Here is a 26,241-nt window from a genome sequence, read left to right as displayed (position 1 = left end):
GACATGATAAAGCATATAAAAATTTGAGCCCTCACAAAAAAAAATAAAAATCAAAGATTTTATTACTCCTTATAATGAAAAAGTCTCTTATGCATAACATTTCCCTTATCCTCTTCTCTCTCCTTTCTCTCTCTCTCTCTCTCTCTCTCTCTCTCTCTCTCTCTCTCTCTCTCTCACACACACACACACACACACACACACACACACACAATTATCTCATCCTCTTATGTATACCCTTCATCTTCTTCTTGTCAACTTAGTTAAACATATCATTTTCACTCTCTCAAACTCCTAGACACTCTCTTATATATAATTAAGCATTTACACTTTATTCTTATACAACCTATCATCTAAAAGAGAATAATTTTTAGATAATTGCTCGAGAAATGGAGTGTAAATGGGTTAAAAACTTAAAGAAATCTAAATCTTTTATAATGAAGTGCACAATAATGAGCACACACTTATGAGATCACAGGCTTTTGAAATTCTCCTTGGTATATGTCTAACTCTATTTAAAAAAAAAAAAAAAAACTCTATTGTATATTTATATGTAATGATAGAACCACACCTTTCTTCAACCAGCAAAATTAGCCCTCTTACATGGGCATACATGAGAGAGGCAATAACATGTTCGAGTTAAATTCATTTAGTTCACCTTGATGTAGATAATTTTGGTTATTTGGGATTTGATTTGAGTAGCCCTTACATTTATATTATCAACTTGATGTGGAGCTATTATGACAACCGACTCAACTTTTATAGAAAGAAATTCAATAACTAAAATGATAAAACGACCTTGACATGTGTAATCTACATTCGATCATATGTAAATATACATCATCACATGTAATTTATATTACAATATCAATTCATCCACCCAATATAAATTTAGACAATATGCCCAAAACTTTCATATTAATCTACTCCTCTTCTTAAGATGAGCATTTAAAAAAAATGATTAACAAAATAGGAATTTAAGAAGAAAATTAACTTTAAGAAGTTTTGTTAATGAATTATATATCAACGAGTTTAAGCTAATAAAACACAGCCTATTTGCATGATGTTTGCATATATTCGATTAAGCTGTCCCTAACCCACCTTAGGTTGTGAGAGGGGAAACAATAATGTCAACCACCACCTCTACTTGAAACCTCTTGCCTCAACAATATTAACACTAGGAAGGAGTCTCAGCGAAACCTTGTCAGCTTAATATACTTGGCTTTACCAATTTAGGTCGATTTGAGTCGTATTTCATATAATTCAAACAAGTACAAATTCAATAAGACAATCTAGAATTTGAACACGAGTTAATCACATTATTTTGAGCTTAGAAGGACAACACACTAGCACAACCCTAAACCCTAAATCAAATAAATATTTTGTATCATATTTAAAACTAAAAATAATTAGACCTTTAACCTACACTATTATAATAAAAACCAAAATATAAAACATAAATTTTAAGCCCAAATAAGCATATGTGAGCTAATTTAGCCTATAAATAACTAGAAATTTAAGTCAAAATTGTGCTCAATCAACAAAGCTATACCTAGGAAAGAGCCAAAGAGGGATTGCCAATTGTCATGCAAATTCTTTATAATCCCGGCCCGGATCTTGCAGAAGGCACATAGGTTTTTCCGTCGCCGGGGAGCTCTATTGTTCCCTTGAGCTGAGACTGAGAGCGACGCCTTTTGAACACCGAGCCGACATCGAGGGGGGTGAGGGTCGTGATGGAAGCTTCGGCCATGGCTGGATTCCTTCGCTCTCCCGTGCCGACTCAACGGTCGAAAATCCAGGAATTGTTTCCTCTCTCCTCACTTTCTCACCGGTCAAAAAACATGCCTTTAAGCTTATTCATGCCAAACGCCACATCTCCCTCTGTTATCGGTTTGCGTAGGAGGACGAGTTTCGGTATTCGCTGTTCTGCAGATGGAGCCCTGAAGGTGGAAGAACAAATCCCCATCGAGAAGAGTAAACTCTAATTTGATCTGTTTGTAACTTCGTGGTCTCATTTCTGTCTATTTTGAATCTATGCTTCATTCTTGTAACTGATTGCGATGTAATCTCCAAATTGGCAACCTGAAGGAATCCCCGCTTTCCCGACCGTCATGGACATCGATAAGATCCGAGAAATTTTGCCGCATCGGTGAGTCCATTTTGATTTTTTTTTTATTTAAATTTTTGTATTGTTTCATGACGAACTAATTGTAGATATCTTTTTCGCTTTTTGTTCCTTTTGAGGCAATAGTTTCCCTTTCCTCCTGGTGGATAGAGTGATCGAGTATGAAGCAGGAGTTACAGCTGTTGCCATTAAGAATGTGACTATAAATGATAACTTTTTTCCTGGCCACTTTCCGGAGCGTCCAATAATGCCCGGTGTGCTCATGGTTGAGGTGAGACTTTGATCCCCTCTCTTACTGGCTATTTGGTTTACTATTGTAGAGAAGATTTAGCTCAAATCCCAGCAATGAGGATATTAAATCCTATTGTTTTGATGACTCTCATCTCGGCTGCTATGGGCTAAATCTAAAATTTGTTAAATCTATCATTTACAAGATCTAATGAATTTAAGTATTTTTCCGTCTCACAAAACTTAAATCCTGAAATAAAAAAACCAAGTGATGTATCAAAATTTAACTAGATTTAATAATTATCATGCCAAATAATTTTCAATTAATACGAATAACTATATTTAATTAGATTTAACAAATAACTAGGATTGAAGTGCGAAGGATTTTATGTAGATAATGAACCATTCCAATTAAGTAGGTCAAAATATACAAGTGCTTAATTGAAAGAATCACGTGTTTATTCAAGAGGGATTCAAAGGGAAGACCATTTAGAAAAATATGGTTGATGAAAGTAGCAAAGTTAGAAAGTAGTCCTAGACTATGAAGAAATCTTATTATGTTTTGATGGCTCCTTGACCTTATTCTTCTTATTTTTCTTCTTGTTGCCTTAATTACTTTATTCTCCTATTCTTTTCACCTTTCTTCCAGTTCTTTTTTACTTATTGTTTCCTCGCTTTGCAACGAGCTTCAATTCTCTTCCTTAGGATTATGTCAAGTAGGAGACAGAAGAGAGTTGGCTGGATTAATGAGAGAAGAGAGGGATGACCTTAAGAAGGAGAGAGATTTTGGTGAGCCTAATTATTCATGCAACCTTTTTTGTTGTTAAAATAGTTATCTAATACATGAATATAATTATAAATAAAAGCATGACAAAATAATTTAAACTTAAAAGCAAAATTAACTCCTAAATTTAGGATAAATTGGATGATAATCATCCTTAATACAAGGATTAATCCTAATTGGGCTCCTTAAGAAAAGGATGAGAATTCATTTTTGGATAAAACTCTTAATCTTCATATTTAAAACTCTTATTTACCCTTTCCACTTTTTGAAATTCATGTTTCCCAAATTTATCTTGGCCACCCCCTTAGTGATGTATCAAGGAGATTGAAAACGTTGAGTTGTTTTATTGATTTCATGCATCCTAGTTTGAATGCAAAGGTGTTAGGTTTATGTCTAGAGGTTGTTAGACATTGGCTCCTCTAATTGGCTTCAAATTGCTTCTATAATTGAATCTCCTTTGGAGGCGACTCTCATACCATCTTCTTAGACTTGCGTGAATATTTTCATCTTCTAATGTTATTGTTAACTTCTCTTGGCTGCCTTAATTTTCTACTTACTGAAAGAAACTAGGTTGACTTCTAATTTTTTTACCAAAGCTTCATATATAATTTTTTTTTTAGTTCTTGAGCCTTTAATTGCACCGAAAATGTCAGATTTTACCTTAGTGATTAGCTTGGACTCTTGGAGTGCTCATCTCTTTTTTTTACTTGTTTCATCTGGCATTGATATTTCTATTTTCTTTGAATCAATTAACTTTGATAGCACATCTAATTGTGTTGAGTGTCTTCTTTGTTATGACAACCTGTTTGTTTGGTCTTTTTTAACAATTAAGTCTCTAGCAATCTCTGCTTGCAACACATCTAATTTTATAGTGCATTCATTAAAGCTTTTGGCTTCTTCAATTCTACATGGAAACTTTGAGGGAGCTTCCATCTTTGTTGTCGTTGTTGTTGTTGGTCCAATAACTCTCAATTGATAATGGCTAGATTTTCTATTTCATATGCTCCCCATAGGAAATAACTTCATTCTCGATTATGTCTTTTATGTAACTTTGTTAATAATTTGAAGAAAATTGATCATTCTTGCAGGAAAATTGCTCGGCTGTTGAACTTTGTGGTGCATACTTACAAATATTATTTTTTCATTTCTAGATGTATTTTGTTAGATCTACATCATCTTCATGTTCAATTAGATATAATTAACATTTAAAAGTCCTTTGAACCTACAATATGCCATTCTTGATAGATCATACTTCTGAACCTCTACATTCTACCACACTTGTGCATGGTTATACTCTATGATGCACCGACACTTCTCCTCAAAGAGGTGTGCAGTGTCCGACACCGTATCCGATACGACACTCGTCTGACACTCTGACACGTGTCGGACACACCGAAAACGTGTCCGATTAAAAAATATTAAATATAAATTGGACACGCGTGCTTAAATATTTTATGAATTTTTTTAAATATAATTTCTTGTATTTGGCGGTATTTAAACTAAATTTCTTATTTCCTATCAACAACACCAAATCAACGTCCACACTTAATACACAATCATCGAATATTCTCATTTTCATTTCTTTTTGGCAATGAAGGTATTTTCATCTCCTCTCTCGGTGACTGATAAATGACATCGACATCTGACTCTTGACATTCTAATACTAATCATTTTAAGTACAAATTCTACTTAAATGACTTATTATTTTTAAATTATTTTTAAAATTATACTTATTTAATTTTTATACGCTATTTTTAAAATACAAAAACTATAATGCCGTGTCCAACCCGTGTCCGTATCCTATATTTTCAATAATTGACGTGTCCGTGTCGTGTCGTATCCGTGTCGCCGTGTCCGTGTCTATGCATCATAGGTTATACTTAATATTGAAAATATATCTCCACTTAGTTCACCATTTTATCCACCTCTGCATTAGTTGTACTGCCATATGAGGGAATTTCGAACCTTATTATCTAGTTTGAATGCAAGTTTATGCTAGTTATAATTTTTCTCTTCTTTCTCATCTTCCAATCATGACCTCTCTCAAAAATCATTGCCCCTCTCTTTAAGAAGTATTGCAATTTTATGGTCCATGAGCAGTGTGCGACATTCAAATCTATGTTTTTTCTGGAAAGTTATTTGTTCTATAAGGTTGGTCACCATGTTTTTGTATGCATTTTAACTTATTTTCAAGTTTCAATCCTTCATTGATTTCCTACGGAAAAATTTCATTGTGCACTTATGGACTTAATGCCTTCAATTGACTCTTATATTATTGCTATTGTTTTGGCCATAATTTTTTTCCTTAAGCTAAGCAAGATCTACACTTTAGTACCAAAAATGATCCAAAATTAAAGGGATTATTTGTTGAGTAACCTCCAAATCATAGATGAATGGTGCAATTTTCATGTTATGATAGCCTTGATTTTTAGAATGCCTAGATGAAATTATTGAACTGCAAATGATTTTATGAAGATATTGGATCCTTGCAAAGTAGGAGAAAATAGTTCCTTATATAATGTGATTTCAATTAGGTAGGCCGCCAAAATAGTTCCTCAATGAGGGTCAGCCAAGGCCTAACTATAGTATTCAAGAGGGGCAATGAATCAATAGTACTTAAAAAAAAGTAATTGATAAACTTAGCGGTCACAGATACTATTTGTTGACAACCAACCTTACCTCCTTTGTTCAAGTTTTTCCTCTCTCTATTTTTTTTTTTCTTTTTGGTTGCCTTATCATACTTAAGGGCCTTCGAGTGCCATAGTACATTGTACATCGCCCAATTCACAATTTTAAAAATAATAAAAATTGTGAACATGTTATGCCGGTCCAGCATGGACCGGCCCAGCGTTGCCGGAGATTGTTGGAGAGTTGTTCTTCCTCTCGAATTGAAGAACATTGTATCTTGCTTTGGTTTTGTTTGTCTACTAGTGGAATACAATCGTTTCTATTGTTTTCCAAGAATTTCTCCCTATTTTTCTACTGTTTTTGGCTGTTTTACTGCTGTGGACAGCAGTTTTCATCTTGGATCTTTTTTATTTTGGTGAGAGACACTTGGAAATCCAAGGGGTTCCTATCAGAACACTTCATTAATAATTTAATAATATAAGAAATAAAATATCCTTGATGCAAAAAAAAAAAACTTGTCATCTTCAACGAACTCATTATCCAATTTTTATTTTGGCCACTCATTAGCATCGTTTGTGTATTAAAAATAATAATGAAAAAAATTGAATAAAAAAATAGCAAACTATGCACAATATTGAGCACAATACACAAATAGTGTGCATAGCATGGATTATTTTATCTTTATGCACCTTTCTATAAAAATTGCATAAGAGCTACGCCTTGCTATGCTATGAATTACAAAATGCACTATTTCATTCCATTGGCAAATATGTCCCGTAGTTTCTTCCTCTTCTCATTCATATTAACTGTTATCTTCTTCTTGTTTTCTGGCTTTGAAATAAACTCAAATTCCTTGTCATAGGATGCACTCAGACATGAGAGAAAAAGGAATATAGTCTGTTACATAGAGAGAGGGGTGGCCTGCCTGTTGTGATAAGAGACAACCATGAGAGGAGCAGGCTAATTGATCATGGAACTTTGATTTCCTTGATTACCAGGTGAAATCATACAAAATAATTTAAATTAAAAAATAAAATTAAATCTTAAATCTAGGATGTTTCGAAGGTTAACCCTCCTTATATAAGTATTGAATTCTAGTTAATCCTTTCATGAGGTGGTTGGCTAAGAAAAGTAGGAGAACTAATCTGTGGATAGAACTTTTATTCATCTTCATATTTTCCACTTTAAAGCTCATCCTTACCCCTTTTCTTTTTGGAATTCAAGTTTTGAATTTAAACCTTTGGCCACTCCTATTATGATGTATTAAGGAGATTAAAAAGTTGGTGAAATTGCATTAGTGTCCCATGCATATTAGCTTTCATATTTAATGATTTTTTTTTGTGTTTAGAGCTTTCTTGATCATTTTACCCCTCTTTGGCTCCAAATTGCTTCTACAAACGAGTCTCCTTTTGCAGCGGCATCTTTGCTATATTCTTATATTTGCATGAATATGCTTTCCTCATCTAGCTATTGTTGGTTAATCATGATTGCCTTTCTTCTCTATTTCTCACCAGTCGTTCGAATTACTTTTGTTGTGGTAAACAGACTGTGTACCTGCGACATGATCTATTTTAATTGGAGTCCAAACGTAAGCTGCGTCCGGACTCCGCACGTAATAATTTCCGATTGTAACAAAGGGATTATAAAAATAATGGGAAATTGATAGCAAAGAGAAACATGTTTGTTAGTTTATTTATTTATACGATAATGTATTTTAATATCAGAAATCATATTATTTATATATTCTTTAAAAACAAGCTAGCTCACAAACTAACTAATGGAGGTAACATCTACCCAAACTCAAAAACATTTATCTTTATAAGCTCGACTTTGAGCTATTATTCTCTGCGAACACCGGACGGTTCTCCCGTCCGGTTACCGAGCGCGGTACATTTTTGAGGCGACGTGAAGCATTTTTATTGGTCTCCGGACGCCGCGCGTAATAATTTTTCCAGGTCACTAGCGAATTTGGCACAATCACAACCCATTATGTTTATTTCACAAGCCATTCAGTTACAAAGTAAATATTTATTTAAAGTGGTATATATTGGATGCAGGCCTTGGCTCAGGTTGGAGGTATTGTGATGCTGCAGCCTGAAGTTGGAGGTTCCCAACACAATTTCTTCTTTGCTGGGATCGACAAAGTGAGATTTAGAAAGCCAGTAATAGCAGGTGACACTCTGGTCATGAGAATGACCCTTATCAAATTAAACAAAGCCTTTGGTTTAGCTAAGATGGAAGGGAAGGCTTATGTTGGTGGAGAGGTGGTATGCGAAGGCGAGTTCTTGCTGGCAATTGGATCTGGTAAGAAGTGAAGAAGATAATTGAATTTTAGCTTCAACTTTTGCTTCATTAAGAGCATTTCTTTTCATTGTAATCTTTATCTTTGGTGTTGATTGAACAATGAGAATGGTTTGGTTTGTTAAACTATCTATATAATTTTGTAATTTGTGAGTGAGGATCCATTTGAGGATGCTATAATTGTCCGGCAAATGAATTGTGGATTGTGATATTTGATAACTATTACTAAATTTAAGGCTTCGTTTGAGACGATTTTCTCACTACTTATCAATAACTTTCACAAAAGTATCCTCTCCTTACCTTAGTTCTTAAAAAATGTTAGTAAAAAGAGATAAAAACTGTTCAAGCCAATGGAATTGATTTAATAGAATTTAAGAACATATAACATAAAATGTTGCTACAAAAGTACAATGGATTAAAATCTCTCTCCATTCCCTTCAAAATTTAAATAACAAAAATAAATATGACATTGAATGAGGAAAGGATAATTTAAGGGACTATCAGATGATGGAAAATGAGAACCCTGATATAAATCATTTATCAGCAATTACCATTTCATCTAGATCTTTATCGGCAGCAGCAATAATCTTAAGTTCTTCCAAATATGTGTTTAGTCTCCTCAAATCCTCATCTTGGACACTTTGAGGAGCCTTCTTGTAACCTGCAGAACTCATCACCTGCTCCAGGTTTGTCTGCAGCCTGCAAGCAATTGAAGTGGAATAAGTCGAACATGCGACTAAAAGTACCTTCAAAGAATCATTGTTTCTTTTTCATTATTTAAATGATTCTTTATGGCACAGAATCTTGGTCATTAAAAGAGAAGCATAATATTAAGTTAAGTGTTGCGGAGATAGGATGCTCAGGTGGGGGTGGATGAGTAGTTTTACTCTTAGAGACGGGATATAAAACGAGCACATATGTGAAAAGTCGGAGTAGCTCCAGTGGAAGATAAGATTAGCGAGAGTTGTCTTAGATGGTTTGGTCACATAAAATGGCAGCCTTCCAATGACCCGGCTAGGAGAGAAGATGTATTATATTTGGCTTATGTTAAGAACGGTAGAGGTAAATCTAAAAAGACTTAGAAAATATTAGAAATGATATATTTTTTATTAGATTTAAATGAGAATTTGATTCTTAATAGGACACAATGAAGAAAAAAAGATTCATAAAGCCCTCCCCGTGTAATGGAATAAATGATTGATGCTGTTGTATTGTAGTTGAGTTATCTTTTTTTTTTTTCTATGATTTTTCCTTCATGTCTTCCACATTGATAATATCTCTCTATCTTATTGGTGCATCTTTTACCCATTAAACAACCTCAAAACGTTCAGTCTATGTTTCACAGTTTATCTTCAATAGGATCTACTGTCAAAGTCTCTCTTCAATAATTATTGTATAGTCTGCACTCCTCGGTTTTACCACATTAGTCTTACCATATGCATTTATGACATATTTAATTTGGATATCATGTTTTAATTGCGATTCAGTACTTGGATTCTATAGCATAATCAATTTTCTTGTCGTTCTTTAAAGTTCAAGCTTCCGTGGGGCTGTTATAGCCACTTAAATTTAATCGCCAAGCATCAAAAGAATGAGGCCAAAAATATCAAAATATGCAGAGTTTAAGTTGGCGAATCTCACTTTTGTATTTCCTCTCTTTTTTTCCTAAGCTTTTGCCGTTCAGCTTCAGGATCAAGTATCCCTTGGAGCTGCAAATACACAGAGAGTTTTTCATTTACCACATCAACTGCACAGCCGGGTGGTGGCACATCATTCTCCCATAGAACCTACAAGATAACAACAAAATCAGATTCTTTTCCCAGCTCTTTTACAAATTATTTTGATGTGAGGGAAACGACATGGGAAGTAGGAGCTTGCAAGTTTGTTTGCTAAATAACTTAAAAGTTATCGCCAAGATTGAGGGACGGAATCCCGCTCATATTAAGGTTTTGTTTGGGACAGTTTTTTTGTTGCTTTTTAAAACGGCTTTCTAGTACAAAATTTTCTAATTCACAATTTTTTTGCACTAAGAAGTTTTAGAAAACAGCAAAAAAGTTGTTCCAAACGAAGCCTAAATTTGTACTTCCACACTCAAAATTTAAAATAATTTAAAAAAAGAGATGAAATTTTTGTTTTTCAGATATTACTTTGATCGAAATAAGAAAATCATAAGCTAATCTCATCTAAAGTTCATACTCTAAAACAACTGCTATATAAACATCAAACCACTTCGTTTAAAAAAGGCTAGATTTTGGGGCCACGCAAGAACTACGAAACTTAGCAAATATTTCATAAGAATATACTACTAAAGTTGGTAATAGAAATATCAATATAAAGTTTTTACCCTTAATATTACTACCAAATAGCACAACATAAGCATTCAATGGATGGACAAAGCAATAACATTTAATGACCTCTATTGTTAAAATACCTTTAACGATGATAGGGAAGCAAGTGTTAGTATCTCAAACTCATAAGCTTTAATAATTGAAGCGACATCATCTCCTCTGCAAAGTGCAAATGCTGCACGTCTGGAATAAGGAAATAAGAAATTAATCATGTATTAAAATAAATAAATAAATAAAAACTGTAGGCTGCTTAGATTTTAGATCATGGGAGTGAGGTTTCATTTGGGATGGTTTTTTTACCGCTTCTTAAAACAGCTTTCTAGTATAAAAATTTTAACTTTTTAATCAAAAAGCTACTTTAAAAAACAGTAAAAAAATCGTCTCAAACAAAGCCTGAGATTGTCATAAATAGGTACCTCTCATTTTTGTCAGTTGGTAATCGGAGTGACCGTATCTTTCTCACTATACTAAGAACAATATCCATATGGCTCTCTATTTGTTCACTAGTCCATGACTGTAAAAGAAATGAATAATAGTGGAAGATGACATAAAAAATAACTTCATAATGGTATATATTAAAAAAAATATCAAACCATGATATACCTCCACCACTGATGGATAATCTGATATCATAATTGATTCCTTTCCATGGACTTCTCGTGCTTGGGGAAGTCTCTGCCACAATTCCTCAGTAACAAAGGGCATAAAGGGATGGAGCAGTCGCAAGCCATAGTCTAAACATATCCATAAGGTATCTCTAGAGGCTTCCCTTTCAGATACATAAGTGGAATCAGAGAAAAAGTAAGGCTTGATAGCTTCAATAAATACATCACAAAGCTGGAATTGCCACCACGAGTATACAGCAGTAGATGCCTCCGAAAATTTATAAGTTTCAAGAGATGATACAGTCTTATTTATAGCTTTATTCAGAACAGAAAGAATCCACTTGCAGATGGATGGCATTTTATCCACCACAAGATTTGGAGAAGGAGAATAGTTATCCCCTAATTTGCTCATAGCAAACCTTATAGCATTCCATAGCTTATTGCACCACTGTCGGTATCCCACAACCCTAAGAACATCCAGGTTTATCTTGTCTGACTGAGAGCCATTATTTATTAAACTTCCACATGATAAGAAATTGAACAGAAGGAAAAGACATTAAAGGGTCAGAACAAACCTGTGCTGTGTAAGATATGAGAGCAAACCGAAGGGCATCTGCACCACATTCAGCAATACCATTTGGAAAGTCCTTCACCTGCCCTTGTTTTGCAATGATTAGTTCATTTGGGTCTAAGTTACCTTCTTCCAAACGTTTGTGAAGCCCTTCAAGTGATATTCCATTTATCACTTCAAGTGGATCAATAACATTGCCCAAGGACTTGGACATTTTGCGCCCATGTGCATCACGTATCATTGGATGCAAATAAACCTGCAAGATAATTAAATCAAATTGATTTCTTACATTTTCTGCTATAGAAGCATAAACCTCTAGAAGACTAATGCAAAATGTTATTTTGCAAAAATGGCAAATTCCAAAACCTTTACCATGGATAAATACTTCTTAAGACATTGGCAAAGGATTCCAATTTATTATTAAAGAAGAATGAAAGATGAGCAACATAGTCCTTAGACTTTTGCATGTATCTTTGTAATCTCATTTTTTTATGTGAAGAACATCTCCTCAACAATGAGGAGAATATTGGAATAAAAACATGAACCCTGATGTGAAAACCAAGTAACATGTACTAAACAGCTAATGATTTGCTATAGTATTAAGCACTGAATCATTTGTTGCAGAACAAGATGCAAACAAAATTCAGCATTTAATCAATGAAGCTTACAAGCACCAAAGCAAATTATGTAACGTTCCTGCTCGGAATCTTTGCTTATACTGCCTATCATGTAAGGATGCATCAACTTATTAACAGATCAAATTGATTGTCTTCTAAGAAATTTTGTTTTTCTGTTCACTTCTTTCTGTTTCTACATGATGAACGAAGGACTTTTTTGCTGTTACCTTTCTAAAAGGAACATCACCACCAAGTTTCATACCCAGCATCACCATCCGAGCCACCCAAAAGAAGAGGATGTCATGTCCAGTTTCAAGAACAGAAGTTGGGTAAAAAGCTCTGAAATCCTCAGTATCATCTGGCCAACCAAGCACAGTTAAGGGAAAAATACCAGAAGAAAACCATGTGTCCAGCACATCAGGATCTTGAGCAATCTTAAATTTCTTCCCTGAGAATATCCTCTTTGCCTCAAGATTGGCTTCCTCTTCATTTCTTCCAACCACCCAATGGTCATTGTAAGTGCCAAAATCTTTGAGTTGGTCATCTTCTAGGGTCACATACCAGGCAGGGATGCGGTGACCCCACCATAGTTGTCTTGAAATGCACCAGTCCCGTATATTTTCTAGCCATCTAGAAGAAAAAAAAAGTCAGTTAGAAATAGTAAAGCAGACAAAGTTGATTACCAGTATCTTAGAATGGGCCATATAAAAAAGAACCTCTTCCAATCTTGTTCATATTGTTCTGGAATGATCTCAATTTTCTTGTTCTCTTTGTCAATAACAGCATCAAGGGCAACCTTTGCCATAGTATTGCAATTAACAAACCATTGAGGCTTTATCATAGGTTCAACAACATCATTACTTCTAGAACAAAAACCAAGGTTCATCTCATTCTTCTGTGCTCCTTTGTAAAGGCCCTAATTCAATGAAGGATACTCGTTTAAAAAAAAAAAACTCAAAAAATACACTGCAAAAATTATGGCCACGAATTCATGCCGAATGATGTGTTAGCAAAAACTAAGCTATTCTTCTCCAATATATTTTGCTAACAATTTTGATAAAATTAATATGCAGTTACACGATATAATGTTCACATTGCTTAATTTGATGAATTTTCTTTGGATCAGGTCATGTAAGAAAACCAATTATCAGCAAATCATTACTTTTACCGAGGCACATTTCATACATCTATTGTTTTTGTTTAAGTCATTGATTCAAGGAAAAAATTAAAAAAAAAATAATCCTAAAAATTCAAAATGACCAGCAACGCAGATTGCATTGCACAACCACAATTATGGCAAGAATTCAAACATAATGATGCTTGATAGAATAAGCTATTCTTCTCCAATATATTGAGCAACATTATAAACAAGTTCAATAAAACTATTATTCAGCAACACAATGTAATGCTCATACTTGCTTAAATTTCAATGCTTGCATCAGCGCATTAAACAACCTAGAAGAAATTCCACATTGAATTTTCAGTTTTCCCCGAAGAGAAACCCAAAGCGCTAAAACTTGGATGCCAAAGATTGCACCAAATCACAAGAAATTGAAAAGAAAGGCATTGCAATGTATGTAAAATCACCTCCTTATACTAAAAGAATAAAAATATATTCTCCAAGATCATGCCAAATTTTTCTCTACAAATCAAGAAACTGGACCAAAAGGTATTATTTAAACTTAAGACTACATTCTACAGATCTGATGATATAACTTAATTCTTGCGAGTGAGCATGACCTTGCACAAGATTTCAAACCAAATTTGTTTGGCATGATTATTTGTCTAAAAACAAGCTTCTTGTATGTCTGTTCGGTTAAAAATATAAAAAATTAACACCTTTTCCTTCAAAGCATCAATCAAGGCAACCCGGGCTTTAAATCTTGTCATCCCTTCAAATTCAGCTCCACCATTGATGTTAATCTTCCCATCATCAGTGAATATATTGATAAACTCAAGATTATGGCGCTTTCCAACTTCAAAATCATTAGGATCATGAGCTGGTGTAATCTGGAATGCATGTAATACAGGGAGATTTTATTTCCTTCCTAGAAACAATGGTGAATCACTGAAATTAAACAAATTTTAATGCTGAAGCTTTTTTGCTCTAAATGAAATAATGAATCCATACCTTCACAGCCCCAGTCCCAAAATTAGGATCAACTAGGATATCATCACAAACTATGGGAATCTTTCTCCCATTGAATGGATGGACGGCAAATTTTCCATGTAAATGCTTATATCTCTCATCTTTAGAATGAACAGCAATAGCAGTATCACCAAGCATAGTTTCTATCCTGGTCGTGGCGACAATTATCTCCCCCAAGCCTCCCTCGAGTGGATAAGCAAAGGATGTCAACACCCCGAATTGAACTGGAAAGTCATACCCAGGAACCTTTAGGAAAGTCTCCTCCTTAATTTCCTTGTGGTCAACCTGAAGGCAATAATTTCATCGTACTAACATCTCTCGGGAAATATTAAACAATTACTCAAATAGATTAAGCAGAGAGAGAGAGAAATTGAAGAGGGGAGGGGAGAGTAATTGGAACTATGAAGAACCTCAATATCAGATATAGCAGTTCGCAATGTACAATCCCAATTCACAAGGCGATAATCTCTATCAAAACAAACAAAAAAATTGTAGTTATTGTGACAGACCTTTAAAGAAAAGCTTTAGCAGTATTAGTAAACACTTTAGTCTGGTTAAGACATTATAGGAGGAAAAATAACATGGCCACAAAACTGGCAATGATGAGAAGGTTGACACTGGTGTGAAATTAATTATAAACAATTTATATACTTGTAAACGACAAGGCATGTTCACGGTAGAGCAATGCTGCAAACGAAACAAAATAGTGCCCACTGTATGAAAAACGAGGTGTTTGAATCAGGCAAACCTATAAATTAGACCTTCTCTGTATAGCTTTACAAAAGCTTCAGTGACTGCCATTGATCTCCTCTCATCCATTGTAAAACACTAAAAATCACATAGACTACATAAGAAGATTATATACGAAAACTGGAAAATAAAAGACAAGAAATACAAATATTAGAACATGAGGGAATTTAACCTCACGGGACCAGTCAAGAGAAGCACCAAGGCGACGCTCTTGATTCAGTATGGTACCTCCATACTCACTTTTCCATTTCCAAACCTGTAAGAAAAAACATTATGCAAGGCTTATAAAAGTAGCAACAATAAAAATCACAGGCAAAGTGGAATGTCAGTCAACCAATATCAACCGAAGTAATAAAATACTATATAGATTGTAGACGGAAGCAGCGCTCATAAAAGGAGCAAAAATATTTGATAGACTTACTAAAAAGACTGTAACAGTAACTTACTTCGGACACAAACTTCTCACGTCCCAAGTCATGCCTAGTCACTTTACTTTCCCTCATGAGCTTCTTTTCGACAATTACCTGAGAAGAGCAATAGTTAGTTATAGTAATGTTTCTGAAGGAAGGAAATATTTCACAGCAACATGCATGCCCATGAAACCACATGACAAACTATGATGGATCAACATGATAACGAAGCAAAAAAGAAAAGTTCATAAAAAAAATTTAAAGTGGCCATAAGAATGATTGGTCTTTTGGTAAATATTAAGGGAAGAAGGATTACATAGTGGGAAGAATTACTCTACCAATTCATCCCTCCACTCACAGCTCCCATCATTCCTTTAACTGCACGTAGTTGATCCTACCACTATCTAGACTCTTTACCAGCACTGTCAGCTCTCGCTTTCTCTGATTTTAATGGAATCTTATAGATTTGTTGCCTATCCAAACTCAAGAATTCACTCCATCATAATCTACATATGTTTCGATTTAGGGTTTAAAGGATCTTTGTGTGTTGGAAGCAACAACTTGATCGGTGACCTCTAGAGATGGTGATAGAGACGATATGTAGGAAGGGGAAAGCGGTACTTGCCTTTCAGAGGGTATTTTTTCCTTGGGAGATTAGGATGAGAAACTCCAAATTAGATGTTTAGGATGTTAAGGAACAAATAGACGTGTTTTCATGGCCTTTGAATAAGTGGTTTGGGATTTATAATTTCTTTAAATTTGTTGTTTAAAGGAGGAAATTGTTTCCTAAAAGGTAACGAAGCTCCACAAGAGAACAATGGATGATGCAATAATAACTGCAAACAACTGGGTCAAGCATATAAAATTCAAGGACGATGGAAGAAAACAATAAATAATTTTAGGAAAATAAGTGTTTTCCATATTTCTGTTGATTTTTAAAACCAGGCAGAAAGCATGAAACTAAATTTATGGAGTTAGGGAATACAAAAACCTGGGTAGCTATTCCAGCATGATCCATTCCAGGAACCCACAAAGCATTATAACCTGACATTCTTCTCCACCTGATAATCAAGTCCTGCAACAGAGGAAAAGGTAATTCTAGAAAGTTCAAAAAAAGATAACAGAAAATAATGACAGCAATAAGTGATGGGGGTAAGTTTAACAAAAAACCTGTATAGAAGCAGTAAGTCCATGACCTATGTGAAGGGCCCCAGTCACATTTGGAGGTGGCAGAACCTAGACATACAATGCATAAAAAATGGACATTTAGAATGATAATTAATGTTAAGGTTCACATCGAGAGCAAAGTAATTGCAGTCCGCTAAATATCATGGAGCATGTTCATCAGACTAACGGATATAGCAACACTATCAAATTGATCAGTAAGGTCCCCCCCCTCTCTTCAAAAAATAAAGAAAAAAAAAATTGTATCAAAATCCCATCTATTTATTGTTATGAGTGTTCAAATGAGGTGGAATTTTACTTCTTAGCCAAGATAAAAAATTCATAGAGGATGTCAACTGAACGAGATGGATATTTTTACTCTCCGGGGTAATATATCGTATTCTTATGCCGTGCCCGATTATAAAATATGCAATCCGTTCGAGGATACAAAAAATTCTCCAACAATTAGGATAGCAGAACTCAAATGAACCATATAACATCTCAATTTTAAACCTGACATTACATCCCCAGATCCATGGTAAGTATTGCTTCACTTCATCTTATACGATATTTCAAGACCATAAATGCTATAAATAGAACAAATACATAATGCATGATATACAATTTTACTGAAGAAGAAATTGATAAATATCCATCAGTATTACTATGATCAAGTTAAACCTTGATAATACCTTGTATCCATTACACAAAGAATAAGGATAAAACTTAGAACATGATTTCCTAAATTAAAAAAAAGCAACAAGAGAACTGTGCAACTGGCAGTGGCAATGTTATATCCTACTTGAGTTAAATCCTACTTGACTTTTTGTTTTGAACAACAAAAACAACATCAAACCTTTAAATCCTACTTGGGCTACATGAATCATTTTTTTCCATTATGTCCTGTTAAGAATCAAATTCTCATTTAAATTAACTTTTTGTTTTGAAATCAAATAAAAATTAGTATCTTAAACAGACTGCCAAATTGTTGATTCAATATGAAAACTTTCTAAAAGATCATACCACCCATCTAATGTATGAATATAATTGTAAACTTAAAGATAGTTATGGTGTCTTGGCCCATCAATGAATTAATCATTTTATTAACCCAATTAATATGTCTTATATTTAATTAACATGATAATGCAATATTAAGTTTTGATATCAATTCGATGAAGAAAGTTTAGGGTTTAGAGACCTAGGGCAATTAGGATGATACAGTGACTGTAGGTGACTGTAGGTAAAATAAAAAAATAGAAGTTACAAATTTAAGGCAACTAAATACACAAAAAAAAACTAATTTTCTTTAAGTGCAAACTAAAAAATATGAGAGTTAGAATTAAAATGATAATACAATGCCCGAATAAATAGGAAGAAATCATCGAGGAATTTGAACCACAAAATTAGCAAGAAATTTTAAATTTTCCATTAAATTAAAATTTAAGATATATTAAATTTAAACAAAATCAAACTCTAGCAAGTCAATAACAAAATATTTAGAAAAATTTTGATAAAGAAAAAAATTCACCAAACTAGGGAAAATCTAAGCCTCATGCCAATACAAAAAGATAACTTCCCATAAACATTAGGTGGTTTTACTTGTACTGTGCTCAAGGAACACATCCAACATCACATACAATTAATTTTGAAATTTGAAATGTTATTGAATTAAAGCTATTTCCTATACAAGCCTTGACTACTTATCTATAGATCTAACAAACATAGATAAGTAGATAGGACTGGCATACCATTAGGTCATGTTCAGTTTAGCAAACTCAAATTCAATTTTCGGATGTCCAAAAAAGTGTCAAAAATAGTTCTTTGTGCCTTGATCTATAACTAGCAACATGAAATGCGCCAAAAAGAAAGTGACAAACTGACAAAAAAGTAGTCGTTGAACAACATATAAACACCACTACAATAATAGTACTAAATTTATCCGTTTAATAAACTTGCAGAAGTCATTACCATAATTACGGAAGGAAAGTCCGCATCAATGGCTACTGACACAGCTATTTGAAATTCTCAAAAGTGGATGGGCATTACAAGTCCAAGAAGGGCTTCTTTGCAACAAGAATCTCCAAGGCAAGGGAAATATATTGCATTCATAAAAAATTAGATCTAAATAGTGCATAGAAGGGCTATTAATAGGAATAAAATCATGTGAACTATCAATTAATAACCCTTATACTTATTGGCTACTAGTAAATGAGTCACAGCAAAAGAACAGAAATGAATGCCCTAAATAAATAAAGAAAATATCAAGCATTATTAAAACAATATATGCCTAAATTAATCTAAAATATAGGAGGGTATTGATGATGAAGATGAGTGGCTCAATGGGATCCATAAACAATAGCAATGAAAGAAGGGCATTAATAAAACAAGGACCATATAGTAGGAAAATTCTACATATATTAATGATGATGCTAAATTTGATCCTATATGAGTTGGTGATTGATTTGTTTAGAGGCTGACGTAATAAATTGGATGAAAGAATATTAGTTCAGAATGACCACGACTGTTAAAATATCTTCTTAAAGAACAACACATCATGTTCATCATGTTAACTTTCACCATTTCTGGCAATACATTTATTTTGTTAAAAACCACATGAGTCTTGATTAAATGAGAATTCCTAATAAAAAAGCACGACAGACAGGACTAGTTCAACAAAGTATGTTGCGAGCCTACATAAATCAGTTTTTGGTCATTTTAAAGGTTGAACTACTTGTAGAACGACATAATACTTGTTCAAAAAATGAATTGCTTGACTCTAAAACATCTGTTTATGGCACAAAACAGTGTCATTGTCTGAACCTTCACATTCACAAAAAAAAAAAAACCTTAGACTGTGTAAGTATGCACATGCCCTAATTAAAATGAAATAGAGAATAAATAAATAATAAACAATATAAAAAAATAATAATAATAATAAACAATATTTAAAAAAAAAATAAATAATAAACAATGACACTCACTATCACAAAGGGGGGTTTTGAACTTTTTGCATCTGCAATAAAGAAACCTGATGTTTCCCACCACGCATACCACCTACAAGTAAAAATAATCTTAATATTAGAAATCAATGTTTGCACACCACAAACTTAAAATTTGAATGAGGCAGAGAACATTACAATTTCTCAACAGCACTAGGATTATACTGCTTTGCCATCTGACGAGATAGAAGTTTCTTGGCTCCAGCAGGAGTTGCAGGTTCAACAAAATCCTCAGGATTCTCTTCTTCAGCATCTTTTTTTCGATTTTTTCTTTCAACTTTCTTTGGCCCATCATTTGCCTTCTGTGCTTTGAAGACCAGGTGCACATATCTTAAGACTTTACAGTTATCATATTTGATTTATTTTGTTTCCTCAAATTTTCAACAAAAATAATAAATTAGAATAACAAGAAGTGTAACCCTATTTACCTGGAGTTTGGTAGCCTCAGCCTTCTGTGCAGCCTTGAGCTTCTTTTCTTCTTTTAGTTTTGCCTAGAATGTAAAAGAGCAATAGGTGGAACAATTAATCTATACTGAAACTACAAAACCACTTGGGATTTCACAGAAACAATATATTAAATTTTCACCAAATGGAAATGATGAATTAACTTCTAATGAAATCCTAACCTTTAAAGTGTTATTTCCATGACTTTAATATAGAATTTGTCTGATTCGGTTTTACTCCACACAGAGAAAATGCATATATAATCCTATAAATAGGTTTCTATTTTTAAGTTTATTTTATCCCCCAATAACTTTATGAATTGTTGTCGGATGTAATTGTGAATTGATCTTTATCTTCACCGAATTGTTCTACTCATAGAATTCTATTTTGGATTTTGTTTCTATTTTGAATTGGAATATTGGTACACTTGGAGCTTTCATCCCATAATTTTTAAAGTGCAATAAACTTATCTAATCCTCCTATAAAAAGGTTACTGCTTAAGATTTTACCACATCAAAGTTTATTTGGAGGATTCAACTGTTCACTAAGCCTTATTCATAGTTTAGTCGTATTTGGACATTCATGTAAAAACTATTCAATTGCAAACCTTCAATTTGCACAAGTATTTTAAAATATTTTGATGTAAATTATTATCATGTATCATCATCTGCATTTGATTATAGCCGAAACGGTTTTTTTTTTTTCACAATTATATAAATTGAAATTCAAGCTCCTACAGTGAATTAACTTTTAATAATATACTAGCTTTCAAATTTTATTTCCCTGATTTTAATGTACACTAAGTTTGTCTGATTTTAATTTTATTCAATATAGTTCGTAATTTATTTCTACTTCAAATTTGAGTTTTACTGCACAACGTTCTTTCTTCTGCACTAAGCTTCAGAATCCTATAAATAAGTTTCTATTATTTTAGCAAGGAGATATTTATTAAAAAAATAATGTATGCTGGTTAAGAATAATAATTTCAAACATTCTAATTAAATTTATGTGTTATAAAGTGATATTGATTATACTAAAGTTTTTTTAAAAAAGTATAGTCCAATAAACCGAGTATAAAAGTCCAAACAAGGATCCAAAAACTTCTGTTTAAAATAAAATTGAGTTAAAAATAACAATATTTACAAAATTGATATAATTATCTCACTAATGTAAAAAATTAAGGTTTTTTATAAATGATATGCAATTGATGCCCTTGTATTTTAACTAGCATATCTCAATGGCATCAGCACAAACCACAAACAATCATTATAGTTATAGATCCCAAGCTAAGCTGAAAAAAAGTTGAATGTTGACATTAAGTAAACAATTAGCATAAAATATATGCCAAATGTTAGGAAAATGAGTCCCAATTTGAATTTACAAGTAACAGGGCATACTTAAGTAGTGAAGTGTTAGGACATAACCAGATTATGATAAGTAAGCAACAAATGCAACGCCACAGTTTATCGTGATGAAAAGCATGCAAGTGTTTAGCAGGCCTGAATTTCTATATCAATTTTAGTGACTTCAAATTCAAAGAAAAGAGAATGTCAAGACAAACACTATACGAAGAACATAAAGGATATGTATGCAAGAAACTCAATGGAAAGAGGAAAAACTCAAATGAAATAAGAAATGTTACAAGCTATTGTGTTGTGGAAATATTAATAATAATAATGAGTTAAGGATAACAGAGGATAGAGAGTTAAGAGTGAAAGTTTTAGGGTGAATAGGATTAATGATAGAGTGATTGCTATAATCGATGAAGACATTATGTTCCTACAGTTTGACTAGAATTAGGTCTAAAAAATTCATTCTGGGAAATGATAGATGAAAACTTGCAACACATGCCAAAGAAGATACATAATAATTGTGATTTAAACGGTCCTTAGGTTTTATTATGTTGGGAAATCAGAGTATTCACAATGGGTTTATATAAGATAGAAGTACAATAGAAGAAATAATACTTAATTTCATAGTTAGTATATGATCTATTGGTCATCTAATATAAAACAAAGAATATGAAAATGGTAAGAGAACTTAATTGCTTTCAAAGTTGGGTTACCAAATAAGCAAACACTCTTTTATTTTCTTAGAACAAAGATCTTTGCTGTAAACATTACAGCGTAATTTTTAGAGAATGTGTAAAAATGCATGATACAACAGAATAAATTATGCTTGCCCTAAGAATAAGATGGTGAATCTTGAAAATTGAAAATGAGAATCTGTTAATCTTCTTTCAAGATAAATTGTTGATAAAGGAAATATGAAATTCTATAACTGAACCAAACTTTATGAGAGAGGAGATGTTTAGTTGTAGAAGATTGACATAAAACTTTTAGGTGAGTTATAAATAAATGACATATTAAAAAGGAAACTTGGTGGTAAAATGAAGAACTACAAAAGATTATCAAGCAAAATAATCCTATTAAAGAGTGGAAAAAAATAAACATAAATAAGGCCAAGAAGGGTACACAAAAACTAAAATTTTGCAAAGAAAAAAAGAATTAATAAAGCCTATAGTTGCAACTTTTGATGTTTTGCATGATAGATTTGACACTAAGAAAAGAGTAAAGAAAATATATAAAATAAATTAATAACTAGAGAAACAAATATAAAATCTAAAGGCTTTGATGAAGTTAGAAGTATTAAAAGATGAGATAACATGAGTTAAAGATAAGGATATCCATAAAAGAAGATAATATTATTTTGAAATTTTAAAAAAACACAATGAATTGAACTATGAATATTATTAATAGGTTGATCCAAACAAAGTATAATAGGCTTAGCTTGAAGAAAATTAATAAAAGTATAATTTTAGGTACAATGAGATAACACTTTAGATTCAAAGACTTATGAAATATGCTATAATAGTTAACAAAACCTTTTAATGGAATTTAAAATGCCAATATGATGCAAAATGATAAGAAAAGAACCTTAATCATGAATAAATCATATATTTAAGATTGTGATAATTGCATAGAACTAAAATTCATAAGTCTTATAATATACTTATGAGAGTTTAATAAAACTTGGGTTTAGAAAATAATGCAGGTTTGACAAAATCAGTATGGGCTTATGTCATAAAGGTCCAATAAGAAGGCAGTTTTAATTCTAAGGAAATTAATTTGGTGTGCATTAAGAAAAAGAGCGAGTGTCAAGGGCACATTGAAATTATGAAATATACAGAATGGAGCGTTGACTAGCAAGAAAAATAGTTGATAAGTGACTAAAGAGAGCTCCTAACCATAGTTGTTTTAAGTTAAAGATTAACATTAAATTCATATCTTTTTATATATAATAAGGAGATGCTCAAAAAACATATTCAAGGTGAATTATTGTAGCATGTGCTACTTGTAGATGACAAAGCTTTAATATGTGAAATCTCAGATAAAATATGTAACAAGACATAATAATAAATGAGATGCTAAAGAGATAAGAGGCTTACAATTAGTAAAATAGATACTGAACATATGATATATACAATATTAGTGGGTGTAAAATTGGAAATCATTAGTTAATATTACCTAAAGATCAAGTGATATTTAGGGGCTTAAGTAACGTGGATCCATTATACAAAAGAACACGAATATAGATGATGATATAACTTCTAGAGTTAAAATTGGTGGCGGTAGTGAGGTCCATAGCACTATTCTAGGATAGTGAGGTCCGTGTAAATTGCCCTTTGAAGTAGAAGCATACAGAATCTGCTCAAGAATTCCGAAAAGGGGTAATTAAATATTATCCTTTAGGTAATTGCAACAAGAATCCGAGTCTCAAAATACGCAATTATGGAGCAATTTCTATTTGTAAGCTAATAATTTCAATGAAATCATAATTTGGATTCTAGCACCATCATTGGAATAAATAGAACATAAAAAAAACCTTTTGCTCCTTCTTCATCTTTCTTTCCGGATCCTCGTCTCCAACCTACAGTGAAATGAAAAGCATAAAGTAATAAGCTCCATATCACATTTCCCAACATTCAAGGAAGATAACAGTAAGATGTTTGATGCAACAGCTGGGTGACACAGAGAATAAAATCAGTAAAAAACTATGCAGACAAAACAAAATAAAATAATAAATTTTAGTTCTTGAATCTTCTCCTCCATATTCTCTTCTATAGGCTGCTAAGAGAAACCACATACGATAAGATATCAGATTGAAACTCGTTTCATTCACCCAGCAAACGAAAAACGCAAAAGAAGTATTTAAATTGCACAATCAAAACTTCTGTCAATAAAGATGGAAGATAAAACATCAAAGAATAGGTTCGTCAGACGAAACCTAAATGCCAATCCAAATCATCAAAAAAGGAGTGTGTAAAATGAAAAAAAATCAATCACACGAAGGAAAAAACTTCTTACCGGCGCCATTCTCGAGCTTTTCGGGGCTGTTTGGCTGCAGGATTTAGGCCGGATTTGAGCTAAATCGCGCCAAACAGCTAAAACCGCAAAATCTCACGGTAAATGGAAGCCGCAGTTGACGGAAAAACACCCCCTTTCCGTGGTAAGTCCCGGATTTACTAAATCCTTCGGTTCGGCGGATTTACGGGATTTGGCCGACGAAGCGCGCGAAAGGGAGAAAGTTACCTTCACAGCGAGCGAGCTCCCGTCGTTGCTTCCGATCAAAATTTCGACACTTCCAATCCAACAGGAAGCGAACGTCGTCGAAGGAGCGAAGTCAAACAGCGACGAAGAGCCGAAGAACGGACACTCATGCGAAGGAATGAAGCCGAGCAGCAAAGACGTAATAGAGAAGGGAAAACTAAACCCTACACTATAATTTAAAATATTAATAATTAACTAAAACTAATTAAGTTATACTTAATTAATTAAATAAATTATTAGTATTGCGGGCTAGAATATACATGGCGATAGAGTTTTAATAGTTCGTCTTAGCGTTACACGGATATCCAGCTCACATACATAGAACACAAGATTTTTTACGTTGAAACTCTTGAAAGGGGAAAAACTTATTAGCGTCCGGATGTAAAACTACGTCAGTTGTTCGGACCTAATAAAAATTCCTTTCAATGGAAACCACTTCACTTAATTTATTGAATTGCTGCTCTTCTTGTCAAAATTTCTTTTAGCTCGAAGCCTTCAGCAGTCCCCTTATGTGATCCCTTCCGAAGGCCAAAGGGATGCTGAGTGTAATTATTGTTTGGATTATTACATACTCAGTGTTCAACAAATATCATCAATCTCATGTTGCGGCCTCTTATCACAAAATGAAGAGATGGATTCAAACAAAAATAGGTTAATATTGTTTGAAAACAATATTTGAACAATTTCTCACATAATAAGGTTTGAAAGATAAGTTTGATTTTGTTGTGGATTGAAACATTCGAGGTTGTAGGAAGATATAAAGTATAGCGTTTAAGTTTTGTGTGAAGTTCCTTCACACAAACATATAAAAAGGGAGGGGTGCGAGAGTCATAAGTGACACAAATATTTTTACGGGAAAATCCTAAAAAAGGAAAAAAGCCACGAGACCTGGCCCAGTTAAAAGAATTATGCTCATTTTTATTGTTGGTTATAAATGAAGTCATTCTTTGAGGGGAAGGCCTTAGCTCGATATAGTAAATATTATATAGAATACACTACATGGTGGTACTTGAACAAACCATAGTAGGCAGACAGTGGTGGTCGGAGGGACCGTAGTCAGAGGGTGATGGCGGTTGGAGGGGCCGTAGTCAGTGAGGGATGATAATCTGACAAGATTATAGTTTGCAGATGATGATGCTTAGAGGGACCGTAGTCAGTGGACAACTGTGGTTTGAAGGACGTAGTCTGCAAGCAATGATGATTGAACTGGACTGCGGTCGATGGATGGTGGTAGATGGACGGTGGTCTGCGATCAACGATCGATGGACGACGGTTGGCAAACGCACTCGGGGGGACGTCTAGCACCTATTAACAAATGGGCGGTGGTCCGACAATGGACATCACCAACGGTGATTCTTAGGTAATACTCTAGGATCCTTAACAGCCTTAAATCTCTCTCAAATTTCAGCCAAAGGCCCCCCTCTTGTAGAGAGTGGGGGTCTATATATATAAATTTTTTGTGAGTGGCATACACTAAAAATATGGAGAAGATCCAAAGCAAATTTAGAGTG

General features: G+C 33.4%; 2 protein-coding genes across 3 annotated transcripts; one reads left to right on the top strand and one right to left on the bottom strand.

Moving 5' to 3' along the window:
- The first annotated feature begins 1,549 nt into the window (after nucleotides 1-1,549).
- On the top strand, nucleotides 1,550-8,313 carry LOC110116219 (3-hydroxyacyl-[acyl-carrier-protein] dehydratase FabZ). Its single transcript, XM_020849717.2, has 4 exons — nucleotides 1,550-1,971; nucleotides 2,086-2,146; nucleotides 2,249-2,393; nucleotides 7,820-8,313. Exons 1-4 carry the CDS (start codon nucleotides 1,731-1,733, stop codon nucleotides 8,075-8,077), a joined length of 705 nt encoding a protein of 234 aa, XP_020705376.1. The 5' UTR covers nucleotides 1,550-1,730; the 3' UTR covers nucleotides 8,078-8,313.
- An 89-nt stretch (nucleotides 8,314-8,402) lies between these two features.
- LOC110116221 (valine--tRNA ligase, mitochondrial 1) lies at nucleotides 8,403-24,884 on the bottom strand. 2 transcript variants are annotated; one of them, XM_028695863.1, is made up of 22 exons: nucleotides 24,713-24,884; nucleotides 24,488-24,564; nucleotides 24,006-24,050; nucleotides 20,105-20,167; nucleotides 19,815-19,978; nucleotides 19,659-19,731; nucleotides 16,684-16,749; nucleotides 16,505-16,588; nucleotides 15,550-15,627; nucleotides 15,276-15,359; nucleotides 15,102-15,181; nucleotides 14,764-14,821; nucleotides 14,336-14,638; nucleotides 14,044-14,214; nucleotides 12,921-13,120; nucleotides 12,432-12,834; nucleotides 11,592-11,843; nucleotides 11,015-11,512; nucleotides 10,828-10,925; nucleotides 10,495-10,594; nucleotides 9,705-9,850; nucleotides 8,403-8,762 (listed from the first exon to the last, which is right to left on the bottom strand). In XM_028695863.1, the coding sequence occupies exons 2-22, from the start codon at nucleotides 24,494-24,496 to the stop codon at nucleotides 8,597-8,599; spliced, it is 3,141 nt and encodes a 1,046-aa protein (XP_028551696.1). In that variant the 5' UTR covers nucleotides 24,497-24,564; nucleotides 24,713-24,884; the 3' UTR covers nucleotides 8,403-8,596. The 2 variants fall into 2 exon arrangements, with proteins under 2 accessions (XP_028551696.1, XP_020705379.1); XM_020849720.2 differs by having other exon boundaries at nucleotides 24,488-24,884.
- Between the last annotated feature and the right edge of the window lie 1,357 nt (nucleotides 24,885-26,241).

Source organism: Dendrobium catenatum, unplaced genomic scaffold (genome assembly GCF_001605985.2).
Source record: "Dendrobium catenatum unplaced genomic scaffold, ASM160598v2 fragScaff_scaffold_698, whole genome shotgun sequence".
Lineage (NCBI taxonomy): Eukaryota > Viridiplantae > Streptophyta > Magnoliopsida > Asparagales > Orchidaceae > Dendrobium > Dendrobium catenatum.
This window is presented reverse-complemented; position numbering and strand designations above follow the sequence as displayed.

What these genes read in the sequence shown, in the direction of transcription:
- LOC110116219 (XM_020849717.2), top strand. Translation starts at nt 1,731, where the DNA reads ATGGAAGCTTCGGCCATGGCTGGATTCCTTCGCTCTCCCGTGCCGACT. An exon ending in CGAGAAATTTTGCCGCATCG is followed by an intron (nt 2,147 to 2,248) that starts GTGAGTCCATTT and finishes TTGAGGCAATAG; the next exon opens with TTTCCCTTTCCTCCTGGTGG. An exon ending in CCGGTGTGCTCATGGTTGAG is followed by an intron (nt 2,394 to 7,819) that starts GTGAGACTTTGA and finishes TATTGGATGCAG; the next exon opens with GCCTTGGCTCAGGTTGGAGG.
- LOC110116221 (XM_020849720.2), bottom strand. An exon ending in GACTTACTGCTTCTATACAG is followed by an intron (nt 16,589 to 16,683) that starts GTTTTTTGTTAA and finishes CCTCTGTTGCAG; the next exon opens with GACTTGATTATCAGGTGGAG. An exon ending in CCAACTGACAAAAATGAGAG is followed by an intron (nt 10,595 to 10,827) that starts GTACCTATTTAT and finishes TCCTTATTCCAG; the next exon opens with ACGTGCAGCATTTGCACTTT.